The sequence below is a fragment of the Paralichthys olivaceus genome, chromosome 8, assembly GCF_024713975.1.
Source record: "Paralichthys olivaceus isolate ysfri-2021 chromosome 8, ASM2471397v2, whole genome shotgun sequence".
Lineage (NCBI taxonomy): Eukaryota > Metazoa > Chordata > Actinopteri > Pleuronectiformes > Paralichthyidae > Paralichthys > Paralichthys olivaceus.
Genome location: NC_091100.1, coordinates 20739440 through 20753463, shown reverse-complemented (window position 1 = coordinate 20753463; position 14024 = coordinate 20739440). Strand labels below are relative to the sequence as shown.

Genomic DNA, 14024 nt, shown 5'->3' with positions numbered 1-14024 from the left:
CAAAAGGTCGATTGTGGTTGATTCTGTTTGCTACCAGAGAGAGGAAAAGGTCAATTCAAACGTCAAGTGCAGTTATGATGATGCGTATAAAGTAACTCAATACTTTAAAGTACAGTTTTCAGGTACTTGTGGTTATTTTATGTAACTTTATATTTCTCATCCACTCTCTGTTTCAAAACAAAATATTCAAGTCTACACTCATTTGACTGCTACAGTTAATGATTACGATTTAAATGAAATATTATACATATTATATATTATACATACAAAAGAACAAGTTGTTACAACTGGCTCATTCTCTAACCCTGCCTATAACATTAAATCCAATAATCAATGGTGGATTGTGTCTGGGTACCTTTCGTCTACAGAACTTGAGTACAATTTGGAACTCGATTCATTACTTAGGTACTTCATTTTCATGATACTTTCCATTAAATATTCTTTGCTACATATGCTATATCAGTTTACATTTATCTGACAGTTTAAGTTAATAATGAGCTTTCAGGTTACGTTTGTATAGCCTGTGTACAGTGTTTACTTTTAAGAGTTGAAAGGCCTTTACTTTGAATGACTTTTAAACTGTGGAATTTCTTCTTTGATCAAAGGTTGTTCTTCTTCCACCACCAATGGAAGCCGATGATATGACCCACCTTTTACCTTGCGTGCAGGACTTTTACTTAACAGACTATTTAACTTTTTTATTTTCTTTTTTCATTTTAGTTCACTTTTAAGGACTCAAAACAAAATACTTCACATATCAGGAACAAGCATCCAGAGAATTAACTGCAGGTCTGCTGCAACTCTCCATTCTTAATTCAATGCTGAGGGCTTTCCTGTTTGCCATGGCCTTTTACTAAAATCAAAGATTTACCAATTTCTTACATTGCATGGTTGCTTTTACTGTTGTGTTTCTCTTACTTCTATTGTCTATTTGATTTCTCTTTACTTCTCATTTGTATGGTTATATGTTGCTTTTACAATTTACAGTGGAGTATTTTAAAAGCACTAAACTAATTAATCTTCCTTTAATTGTTTTTTGGGGGGAATATAATTGTGTATGAGTTAGTGTGTGTGTGTGTGTATCCAGTGTGTGAGTTAGTGTGTGTGTGTATGTGTGTGAGTCAGTGAGTGTATGTGTGTGTGTCCAGTGTGTGAGATAGTGTGTGTATGTGTGTGTCCAGTGTGTGAGTGTGTGTATATGTGTCCAGTATGTGAGTTATTGTGTGTGTGTGTGTCCAGTGTGTGAGTTAGTGTGTGTGTATATGTGTGTGTGTGTCCAGTGTGTGAGTTAGTGTGTGTGTATATGTGTGTGTGTGTCCAGTGTGTGAGTTAGTGTGTGTGTGTATATGTGTGTGTGTGTCCAGTGTGTGAATTAGTGTGTGTGTGTGTGTGTGTGTATATATGTGTGTGAGTGTGTGTCCAGTGTGTGAGTTAGTGTGTGTGTATATGTGTGTGTGTCCAGTGTGTGAGTTAGTGTGTGTGTATATGTGTGTGTGTGTCCAGTGTGTGAGTTAGTGTGAGTGTATATGTGTGTGTGTGTCCAGTGTGTGAGTTAGTGTGTGTGTATATGTGTGTGTGTGTGTGTGTATCCAGTGTGTGAGTTAGTGTGTGTGAGTTGATGTGATCACAGGGCAGCGCTGTGTGTTGATGCTGCTTCCTGGCTCTGTGTGTTTTCACGTGACCGCTCACAGGGCCAGTGCGTCTCTGAGGCAGCGGTGTTGTCTGAGCTCTGTGAGGAAACAACAGACTGCAGATCAGCCCTCCACACTTCACCTCTGCGGACACAGTCCGCCAGCATGTTTTCACTCGGGGAGAAGATGGAGTTTCTCATAGGAAACCCCTTCTCCACGCCCGTCGGCCAGAGAATCGGTGAGTCGCTCTGCTGTTGAAACTTTACGTGTAAATGTTAGTAGATAATCTGCTGGATTCAATGAACGTCATCGCTGTAACGTAGATACATGTTATAACCGCACCCGCGGGGCTTCGAGTGACCTACACGCGCTTTGATTTCGATCTTTCACATTCTCAAATATTTAAAAAAGACACACACGTAAAAGAAAAGTCTGAGGAGACGATGACGCCGAGGAGGCGGGACTCGGTTTTCAGGCTTTAATGTGATTGGTCGCTGTGGCAAAGTGACAACTCGTGCAGCGAATCAGAGAGGCGCTTGTTGTTTCCTGTCACTTCCTCAGTCCCAGATGTGTTTGTGCAGATAGAGCCTCACAACCGATGCGTCAGGTCATCGCTGCTGCTCCTCAAGAAGCAAATGAGAGGTCGTACAAGAGTTAAAGCAGAATCATCCCCTCAGTAATGGCAGCAGGGTGCTCTGTTTCTCTCTCTCTCTCTCTCCCTCTCCCTCCTCCCCTCTTTTCCAGCTCCCTTCCTCTCTCCCCCACTCTTCTCTTCTCACCCCAACCGGTCGAGGCACATGGCCACCCACATGATTTTAGATTTTCTCTCTGTCCTCTGTCACTAAAGGGCTGCTCATTGTGGGAACTGTTTGATTTCTCTATCATTTTAAATGGTTTCGATCGTACAATGTTAAATGTCTCGGGATAACATGTGTTGTGATTTGATGCAATACAAATCAAGCTGAACTGAGAGTGATTGTTGTGTGCGATGCCACTGGAGGCCTGCAGCAGCTCCTGGTGCAATGAGGACAGTGATGACTAGTGAGAGAGTAACACACACCCAACTGATCTCAAGCCGGCCTTCCTCTTCCTTCCTTCCGCTTACCGCAACCTCTCTCACTTTCTCGCACATTGATGTCAGCGTGGCCTCAGCTTCTTCTGAGGCAAAGGCGAACAGAAGCAGCTGACAGTCACATGAAGTGGAGGCAGCAGCAAGCAGGGTGGAGAGGGGAGGGAGCCCATGGGATTGAGAAAGGCAGTGGTAAAGGTTGTTTTGCGAGGGGGTTGGAGGGCGGTGTTGGTGGAAAGGAATGAAGGAGATTATGAGGAGCCAGTGAGGGGTGGAGTGCAAAGAAAGCTGGCTTTAATTGCTAAACCTTTTATGTCAGAGGTGAAAACTTATTCTCTCAACCAGCATGTTTCAGTATTGAGTTCAAAGATTACATTTTCTTTTTGGCACTAGAGCGATAAACTGATGGATTTTGAGAGCTTGGCCTATATATAAACAGATACATAGACATATACCATGGAAAATTGAGGGTGTTTGTCGTTTAGTCAGCAGAATTAAGCAAAAACACTCAATCCATTTTCATGAAATTTTGGAGAAGAGTGGGCCATGACCCAAGGAAGAACCCATTAGATTATGTGCTTATCCATATCAGGGGGCATATCCAGGATCATTTTTCCCTTTCTGTAACATTTTAACATTTTTCAGATTTCCCAGGGAATGGATCTTGATGAAAAAAACACATATTTAGAGGACTCAGCTAGTGAACGAAATGTGTCTATAGCAAGTCATCCACAGACCTTCACTACTTTAAGATACTTTTGTTTAAGCGTTGCTATTGAGCATTTTATTTGAATATGGAGAAACTGACTATGAGGGTGTCCATAGTTGTTTTAGTTTTATGGCCAGCAACTATATTTGGACAAAGGTAGCGACTTCTTGGTGAACATAGTGTAGTGTTAAGCAGCTGAAGGGCCTGATGTTTCCATCAGCAGTTGGTGGAGCATACATAATGCACCATGCATAAATAGCGGATACACCACATGTAAATAAGCCACTGTTTGCTATCAGGTTCAACAAGGGTGACATTTGGCATTGTGCTCGCATTTATACTTCAGCCAAGTCACCAAAAAGGTTAAATCAGGTTCAACTTTAACTGTAGCATATTTTTTGTAAAAGTACTAAAGATTTGAAACTAAGTTGTCAGTTTATTTAATGTAACCTCAAGCGATCAGACCTGGAAATGTGAACTTTTTTGCATTATCCAGGGATATAACAATAAAAACACCTCTTATGGAGACAGACCTTTAAATGGTCATGTGGTGATCCTGTTTCTTTCTTCATATGATTAATCACAGTGTCAGCACTATTTCAAAATAATCATTTACTGTAAGGATATAAATCATACCACACATAAATTGACTCATTTATCGTCAAATGATTTCTGAACTATGCCTTTAGAAGACCGCCTAAAATGACGCAGTTATCTTGACGTTGGTAGTATTTCTTCTGGTTATTGTGACATGTCTGTTCCCATGTCAGTAATATTACTGTAACTTCTCTCAATTGTCCCTCTGTTGACAGAAAGAGCAACCAGCGGCGCTCTGCAGTCAGAGGACTGGGGGCTCAACATAGAGATATGTGACATCATCAATGAGACGGACGAGGGGTAGGGATGAAGTCTTTTCCTCTGGTCAGTTATTTTTGGTCTCTCTCTCCAGTGGAGCAGACGAGTCAGTGGAGACTGAGAATGTCCTGTTCTTGACCTCTCAGTACAAGTCAGTATCATGATTACTGGTTCAAGAGGCAAATCCAGGCCAGCCAGCACGATCTCATGATCTGGTGCCCACTGCCTAACCTTTCTGAAGAGTTAATACACTCTATTACAATTTTACGTTTTACAATTACATACTTTTTAATTTGGCGTTGGCTTTTATAATTATTACGTTAAAGACCAGTTCTGTATTTCTTTTGCTGTTTGGTTTGTAATGCTATGAAGAATGTCACTGTAAGTCTTAAGTATGTTTGCTGGAGTTAGATGTGTACAGTTAAAAGTTTTTATTTACACATGAGTGTTTTTCATTGAACATTTGAAGCATGAATAGCATTACATTAGTGCTTCTGCAACAGAAAACCTATTTTTCTTTTTTTGTGAATGATTATTTCCTTTTTTTAATTCTTAGAATATTAACATGGAAAATTCAGTTAAATGATCATCTGATGCAAAGTTTGTTTTCCCTGTTAGTCCCAGAGATGCAGTCAAAGCTCTAAAGAAGAGGATCATAGGAAACAAGAACTTCAGAGAGATCATGTTGGCCCTTACTGTGAGTTTTCATCTGCTGGTCATTGTATATAAATGTTTTATGAGTTTGTTCATGAGATCAGATCCTGATTGGCTGGTGGCCTAGAGGCAATAGTTTCAGTGCACATTCTTATAGTGGATCAACATTCGTAATCAGAGCATAATGCCCGAAGCTTTATTTTCCTGTTTTGATTTTGATTTAAATATGTCTTTTTCTCTGATGGGTCTCAGGTTCTTGAGGCTTGTGTGAAGAACTGCGGCCACCGCTTCCATGTCCTCGTGACATCACAGGAGTTCGTTGAAGGGGTTTTGGTTCGTTCCATTCTGCCCAAGTATAACCCACCCATTGCCCTACATGACAGGGTACTCAGCCTCATACAGGTAAGTGGATGATTCATTCAGGGGACGGTGAGATAGAAACTGTCTGATGCAACTAATGATTCTTTTTATTAATAATTAAATTGCTGGTTATTTAATTTGAAGTAATATTCATGTCTGTAAAGATTTCAGAAAAAAGTAAAGAGACATACCTGACACATCTTCACAGACCACAGTTTTACATCTGCAAATAGCTCATTTTGTCCAACTATAGCAGCTCAGTGGAAGATCTCAGATTTTTCTGAATCAGATGCCATAAAGGGGCCACAATTCACACAGAGGGGACAAATATAGGCCCCACTTGCACAATTCCTGATTCAGTAAGGGGCTCATTGTTTACTGTTAGGTCTATAGCTTTGAGCAAAAAATGTTTTCCGTGTTCCAGCACATTTTACAAAAAAGCTTAGAAAATAAAATACAATACAATATATAATATATATTATCCAATATATACATATATAATAGGATGGGGGTGCTTCAGAGGCCAATCAGATTTCAGATAGCCCTGGCCCCACCTCTGGGTCTATCCCTGGCTCAAAACCAAGATGTTCAGTTTATTGTCATAAAAACAAAAGAAAATGTAAATGTTATAAACCTGAGAGGCTGGAATCTCTGAAATAATCTTTTGAAATAATGAATTGACCATTATTGTGTCAGCACTACTCTGCCCTTTACTTTACTTTAATAAGTGTATGTGGTTTAATGTTCTCATCTGTAGCATGAGGGAATTCAGTGGTGTGTTGACATCCCACAGCTTTTAATATTTACTCAAGTTGAACTCTATTATGTCTGCAGACATGTGCAACAGTGTTATCTTCAGTATTCTTTGTCATTCAAATAACTTTGTGCATTCCTGTGCTACACAGTCGGAACCAGTGATGTGATAACATCAGACAGAATCAGGCTTGTAAATGCTGTAGGATCATTTCTGTCTCTTCTCGCTCCCTGTTGCTTTTCTTGTTCTCCACATGTGATCTTTGTATTAGACTGTTTACTGTGTTATTGTTTCGGGACAGAAGATTCAGTCTTACAATGTGACCCTATATGCTGTCCCTCCCATCTCCAGTCCTGGGCGGATGCATTTCGCAGCTCTCCTTCTTTGGCTGGGGTGGTGTGTGTGTATGACGACTTGAAGAGGCGAGGTCTGGAGTTCCCCATGACGGACCTGGACGCTCTCTCCCCAATCCACACTCCAAACAGGGTCAGACTGCTTGCAGATTTTATAAGTATCACATCAAATCAAAGCAGATGCGTGCATATCTAAATATTCTGGACCTCTTGGCTTTCATCTCGCAGAGTATCCCAGAAAACGGGACTCCTGACACGACCACTGTCGCTCCTCCTGCACATCAGTCACAACCACAGGCTCCTTCAGGGGCGACCACTTCGAACGCTTCACCTCCAGTTGAACCCAATGAAAGCCCGGCATCTCTGTCTGCTGAACAGGTACCACTGCACAATAACAGCTGTCAGCCAATGACTGCATAGAACGAAGAAGAAAACTAGGTCTGACCGACTATCGATCAATTTGAGGGTGTTTCACTTTTTTAAATATCCAAAAATGTCATGAAGTAGAGATGTCCCAAATGCTTGACTCTCAGCAAACACTGGTCCTGTAAGGTTTGCAACCTTATGAGCCATGTTCAACCCAAAATGTAGATTTTGTTTATACGTTGTTAATAAATGTGATATTAAAATGAGCCTTACTGTATTTCATCGAAGAAAATTCATATAATTTAGTTTACATTAAATTGTGCAGTATCACTTAAAATAGACTCTGAATCACCAATATTACGACTAACGCTGTATCTTTAATTAGTTCTAGAAGTTCAATTAATCTTTCTCTTATCTGGAAGATTTCCTCTTGATCTGATTAACCACTGATTATTTTCTTCTCATTTCCAGCCTAATCAATTAAGGGCTTGTTTTAAGAAAAGAAATATCAGAACATTTCAACCACAATTTCCCAAAATCCAATGTGGCATGTTGATGACAGTATATAGATGAGAGCATTTAGCATTTTTTGCAAAAAAAAAGAGCAAATGTGACAATCAGTCGATTAATTAAATTGCATTTAACTAATCTTTTCATCTGCTGGCTGAAACTGAGGTTGAGTAGATGCTTTTTAACTTTTAAAGAACTGGTATAACATTGTCTGTTGCAGTAAATGCTGGAGTAGAGCCAGTGTTAACATTATTAATTCCATCTGTTTATTTCCTGCTATGACAAATCATATCAGACTTAAATAATAACTGTGTTGCTTGTATCACTTGTATCAAGGTTGAACTGTAAAATGACTGTTTATTTTTCTTGGCATTTATCCAGGAGCAGAAGCTGCGGAGCGAGCTGGCGCTGGTGAAGGGGAATCTCACAGTGATGTCTGAAATGCTGAATGAGCTCGTACCTGGACAGAGCAAGCCTGACGATACAGAGCTGCTACAAGTCTGTACTCTTTGTGTCACTCTAGCATGTCTTATCACAGTGTGACAGGAGGGGAAAACATGCCCCCACATGTACGAAATACATGACATGAAGGATTAATAATGATCTTGACTTTTCTCTCCCTCTCTGTGAGCAGCAGCTGTACTCTGTGTGTAAGAACATGCAGACTCGGGTGATGGAGCTCATCCCCCAGCTGCTGGATGAAGGGTTTATCGAAGAGCTGCTCGTGGTCAACGATGACCTCAACAACGCCTTCATCCGCTATGAGAGGTGAGCTGCAGCCGAGCTTTTGCTGTTTTAAATTAGTCAGAAAGGGCTTGTTTTAATAGCTGTAAGCATTTTGTTAAATGTCACGTTTGTTGTATTATGTTTGTATTTTAGGTTTGACAGACTTAACAAGGCCCAGATCTCAAGTCCTCAGCAGGTATGACAGATGTTGTCTTCCTCTTTTGTTTGAAATAATGAACGCTATACTGCATTTCTCAAAAAGCTGTGAGGTGCAAACTTCTTTTCTTTGTCACATGAGCTGTTAGAGATTACTAATACCCAGTGGGTCGTGTCCTCCTCTCAGCAGAGCTCTACCAGCAGCCCGAGCCTCATCGACATCAGCCCACAGCCGCCCGCTCTCAGCCAACCTGCTGTCATCACAACATCCAGCCATGCAACGGTCAGCACCTCCACCAATCAGAGGGAACCGGCCAATCACAGTGAGTGAACGCTGTCCGACCTTAACTTCCTAACTGTATGTGACTTATTTTGCAACAGCAAATCTTCATGAATTATCTCTTGTGAATAAAGTCCAGCGTTTATTATATTTGTTATATTTCTGGAAGAAACAGGATGTCGTGGCTGGACATCACATGGGAAGGAAATATACATAGTAGGAAAAGCCACAGTGGATCCAGAGAGTAAATCCTTTAAAAAATGCATTGTTGTACCATGTGATGTGCATGTGGTGCGAGGATCAGTCAGGAGGGTTTATTCATTCTAGCATGTTATTATTACCTCCACCAAGGAGGTTATGTTTCACCTCTGTCCCTTTGTTTGCTTGTGAGTAATATTTTACAAAGACTACGTGATGCATTAAGAACTCTTGGTTTAACAGTGAATAATTCATAAATCTTGACTAAAAATAAATCAGGCATCACATTTGAGGAACTGATATCTATGAGTGTGTGCAACTTGTTCCTGCTTCGTTGAATGTAAGTTGGCTGTTTGGCCTTGGTAGAGGTGAGTGCCATTGTAATATTCCCTTTGGCCTCTTTTGTACTTGACTTTTTTGTACTTTGCTTTCTGTTGGTTGTGTTTTTTGTAAATCCATGCTGCTGTGGAAAAAAGAGAAATAATGTGAAGATTTGTGTTGTTGAAGTGCTGTTGTTAAATTCAGTTGCGACTTCATGAGTGAACCGTCTGCTTTCAGAAGAGGAGGAGGAGTTTGACATGTTTGCTCAGACCAGAGGCAGCTCCCTGGCTGAACAGAGGAAAAGGTGAGTGGTGCCAACTGATGATAGAAAGGTCCTGTTCAGACCTGGTATTCACATCCGTCCTGAGAGATCCAGTCACAAGTAAATAATAAGTTGGTCTGTTCACACCTGGCATGAAAATACATCCTTAATGTGTCTCCTGTTACCACTTGTGATCATATCTCACTTTCCTGCTCTATAAGCAAATAATCATGCTTGTCTTTTTTTGTTTGTGAAAAGTATCAATCATTATGTGGTGGTGTGACCAATAACAAATCGGGATATGGAAACTGAGAAGCTCAAAAATACGTGAAACACTAGCAAACTGTAGCAGGTCAGCTGAGGAGGTGGTCCTCTATGTGTGGCCCAGGACCTATTGGCATCCACACAGTGAAAATAATGTTCCACATGTGTCCCAGACCACCTCTGAATGTGGTATGTGATTGGATCTCAGGATGCATTTAGGATACATATGTGTGTATTCACTTCGGATCACTCAGGACAGATGTTAATACCAGGTCTGAATTGGGGTTTAAGACGTCATATCATATAATTTGTCCTAGTAGTACACGTGTTTTGTATATTTGTGTGCAGCCTTAAATATATATAAATGAAGAATCAGGGCAAGATATTGTTGTTAAGTTGATGAATTGTATTTTTTTTACTGCATCACATATGAAGAAGTCCTTCCCTGATAACAACAAAAAACCTTATGGTTACAGTGCATGTCACATAATTGTAATCCAGTCCATGGCTTGATTCCTACCTGGGTGTTGCATGTCTGTCCCCATATCTCCTGTGTTGCATCACGTTATTACAATATGTCCCTGATGGGTGTGTCCAGTGTCCGATATGAGGACCCAGGAGCAGTGGAAGGCCTCGCTGGAGCTCTGGACACCAGGTTGCAGGTCACAGGAGGAGTAAGTGAACCACAGTAACACACACACATGGATGTGAACAGAATATTTCCTTTGAAAGTACAAAGTGTATTTCTGTTTGCATACGCAGCTACAACACAGTGTCTTCATGTCTGTCTCTTGATTACTTTTTCCCTTAGTTGCCACAGAAAGAAAACTCTTTGCAGAACGATATCGACAAGTGGTTATCCTGCGATTTGGTGAGACTATATATAGTTCTCTAAGGAATTAAAGAGTGTGAGGAGGGGGAATGATCGATAAAAGTATGAAGTGATCTTTAACCTTTTGTGTTTTCTTGTGTTTGGACATGCAGGAGGAGCAGTCCTCAGTGTGTGAGGGAGTGTCCAGTGAAGGTGTGTAACTTGGCCGCATCACCGCCATTTAATTGTGAAAATGTTTTGCAGTTCCTGCTCTATTATGTGTTTACTCGCACGCACACACACACCTTTAACTGTAAACATCTCTTGCAGAATTTGATATGTTTCTGGAGGATCGGGCGAAGGCAGCAGACCACAGCAGCCAGGGGACTCGCAGCATGCCGCCCGCAGCGTCCAGACCGCCGCCACAATCAACCCAGCAACAAGACAGATCACATGACCAGCTTTTTTCACTCTGAGTGTGGCAACGTGAAAGGTTACACATACAGACAGGCTGAGCCAAGTCAGGTTTTCTCTGAGTACACGCACACGCACGCACGCACGCACGCATGCACACACACACACACACACACACACACACACACACACACACACAAACACACACACAACGGAATTAGTGCCTTATCAACTCGTATGCAGTATTTCTAAGTTAATTCTGCTGTTTGTACCTTTCTGTAAGAATAACCAACTTTATGTGGATGTATTTATGAAACGTATTATTCTAATGTCGATGTGAACAAGAGTTTACAGTTGAACATATATTTGATATTACACCATCGCAGGCCTTCCAACAAGAAATCTAATTTTGTGTATATGAGAATAAACGGGACATTGTCCTGCAAACATGTTTCATCTGTCCTCTGTTTCACATGTTTTTCTCTTAGCTCCCATGAAGTGAATTATCCCTGGAGCCTGTTTTCTATCTGCTCTCAGTGTCGTCTTTGTGTTAGAAAACTCTTCATTTGTTCTTGTGTCCGGGGTAGTTGACACAGCTCCAGCAAATCGAGGTCAAATCACCATGTCTTGTTTCCTTTGTGTTTTGTGAAATATGTGGAAGGTTTTTTTCTGTTTTTAATTCTGGGAATCAACACATTTACATGAAACCAAACCAAAGCAGAACCGTGCTGTATTTGTTTTCACTCGGGTTAGTTTGCTGAAACACCAGAGCCTTGAAGGAGAAGTGGGAGCTTTGGTTGGGCTCTGGCCATACTCCATAATACGCCTGCTGTTTGTGCGATAAGGCCATAATTTTCAGTATGTTGTTGGTTAAGAGCTCAAGGATGTCTGGTGTTGAGTTCCCAGAGTCCCTGAAGAGGCCAGAGGATAACCTATAACTGAACGGGTGAAAAGGAAGATTAGAGGAACAATTCTTACATTCCTGTGTTTCTTCATCCAGACACAGCATCATGTCTGCAACATTCAACTGTGTCTGTCTCTGCTGGATTTCTGTGTCCCTCCTACATGAATTTGAAGCTCTTACATCTAATATTTCAACACAGAATCAGCTTTCAAACCCTCAAGAACAGGAGGATTCACGCTTGGATTTACCATTTCTTTTCCTGAGAGCTAGTCTCCTGTCCTCGCAGCCAATGCGTCCATATACTCTGCTGACAAACATGGAGGATTATCAGGACATGCCCAAACCCAGACACCACCGGCCCTCTCTCCTCCTGCGTCTTCTTGGATGTTCTTTCGACCCGTTCTGGACGTCTGTAAAGAAGCCACCTGAGGCCTCTGAGGGTGACGGTGATATGCCGCTTTCGCACCATGGTGACAAGCCGTCTGGCAAATTACCCTCTAGCCTGAATCCTCCTCCAGAGCTGAAAGATGCTGCAGCAAACCATCACCACAAGCTGGAGAAGGAAGCTGCAGATCTCGACTTTGGTCCTCTCCCTCCAGATGTCGCCAGTTCGATTCGATCTTGGCTGCTGAGCTCGGCCACGTGTGAACTAACCTACCAGTGGAAGGACCTGGGCCCAGTTTTCTGGCCTCGCTGGCTGCGACAGACAGACTGCGAAAGATCGGACCGAGTGCGAAGTTGCTCCTTTCCCAGTGGAATGGAGTGTGTGACGGCTCAGACAGCACACATAAAGATTCTGGCTTGGCACTGCCTGGAGATCAGAGATGGAGGTGACGGATCTAGAAAGATTAAGAGGCATGACGGCAGCACAGAAATGGGGACGAGTGAAGCGATGAAGAGTTGTTTATGGAGGAAAGTGTCTTATCCTGTGGTGACAGCATGTACATGTTCATGTAAATGAATGTTTCTCTCAGCACCTCAGATTTTCAATCCTCAACAGCTGCAGCTCGGTTTAAATACAATAATAATAATAATACATTTTATTTGTATAGCGCTTTTAAAAGGTACTTAACAGTGACAGTAAAAACAATAATTTTTTATGTTGCTATTGAGGCACCTTTTTTAAGTGAGACATTGCATGTTTTGTACATGGCTTTCAGCAAAATATAATCAATGGAATTTTTTCTCAGCAACATCACTTGGCAACCAGACAACCAATGATTGGACAATGTAACCCCCATCCGTAGTTTATTGTTTTATTTCTATTTGCATGTGGGCTGTATACTTTCAAAGTCAGTAGCAATCATTTACAAATCTGGTGATACATTACTTCGTCATGCAGATTGTATTACTGCAGAAAAGAGCCATACGTATTATCAAGGCAAGTTATTATAATCACACAAATTAACTTATTATGATATTTTTCAATTCAGGAGAGTAAATATGATTTAAGAGATTTTGGTTTGTGTTTCAGTTGTTGGGGTTAGACTGTGGAACAACGCAAATGTAAACTTTAATATGTGTAACTTGATATTTGTTTTAAAAAAACGGTCTGTGAAGATATTTTTGTGTGAGCTATCTGTTTGTTTTGCTTTGTTTATATCTGGATGATGAATTGGATGAACAGTAATGCAGGACAGGCAAATATAAGCATCATGCATTTTCAGTCACTTTTCACATAGAATGTTGAATATGTGTTTACTCTAATGTTTTCATGACTGAATAAAAAGATACTCTGCTGTATATACATGTATACTGTATATATATATGCTACTCAATCACTCTGTGTCTCTACTTTTTTAATATTTAATATAATTCCAGCCTCCTGTCAAGAGCTTCCCCCTTCAAAGATAAGTAAATGTCTTGTATCAGTAAAGCTTGAAAAAAACAAAACAACCCCAGCTGCCCCTCCAGGGTTGTGCTGCATTCAAGTCATGTGGGCAGTGGCTATATCAGTGATATCAGTTTGTATGACAGACTGACGACTCTCCAACTCTCCTCTGTTTAAGGTGTGACATATTAGTGAATGTTTTACAGCAAAGAATCAGTATAATGTCAACTCCCAAATCAAAAATCCAAGGATAATGTTTGACTGATTGTACCATTTCAAATTTATTTTCTGCAACAAGATATGCTTTGTCTAAAGTAGCATCTGACCGTGTAACAATGTTCAAGATTTTGCCCAAAGTTTCTGCTTTTGTTTCATGTGACTACAAGTTTGTAGCCTGAGTTCATGTTGATGCAAGTTGTTTTTTTGTATGTGATGCCCTCATTCCCCTTTATGTAAAAGCTTGAAGGGATAGTACGGCTCCAGGCAGGAGAATAACAGTGAACATTTAGGCTAAAATCATGTAAATGATGCTGTTTTGAGTCAAATATGAATGTGGGCGTATGGAAACTTGAAAGACATCACAGGAGCAGTAGAAG

The 14024-nt window shown here is 40.9% G+C and overlaps 2 protein-coding genes across 9 annotated transcripts; both read left to right on the top strand.

Annotated features, from left to right (window-relative positions):
• Positions 1-1054: 1054 nt before the first annotated feature.
• On the top strand, positions 1055-11147 carry LOC109627679 (target of Myb1 membrane trafficking protein-like). Of its 8 annotated transcripts, none has more exons than XR_011243810.1 (15): positions 1055-1869; positions 4222-4306; positions 4883-4961; positions 5171-5320; positions 6384-6518; positions 6614-6763; positions 7643-7759; positions 7896-8029; positions 8141-8183; positions 8334-8466; positions 8593-9246; positions 10067-10142; positions 10280-10339; positions 10453-10492; positions 10610-11147. XR_011243810.1 is itself a non-coding variant. In XM_069530260.1 (15 exons), the coding sequence occupies exons 1-15, from the start codon at positions 1797-1799 to the stop codon at positions 10753-10755; spliced, it is 1485 nt and encodes a 494-aa protein (XP_069386361.1). In that variant the 5' UTR covers positions 1055-1796; the 3' UTR covers positions 10756-11147. The 8 variants fall into 8 exon arrangements, 6 of the variants coding, with proteins under 6 accessions (XP_069386361.1, XP_019939965.1, XP_069386360.1 ...); XR_011243809.1 differs by having other exon boundaries at positions 8331-8466; XM_069530260.1 differs by having other exon boundaries at positions 9183-9246.
• Positions 11148-11571: 424 nt separating this feature from the next.
• Positions 11572-13378, top strand: LOC109627680 (noggin-like). Its single transcript, XM_020084408.2, has one exon. The coding sequence runs from the start codon at positions 11704-11706 to the stop codon at positions 12556-12558; it is 855 nt and encodes a 284-aa protein (XP_019939967.2). The 5' UTR covers positions 11572-11703; the 3' UTR covers positions 12559-13378.
• The last annotated feature ends 646 nt before the right edge of the window (positions 13379-14024 follow it).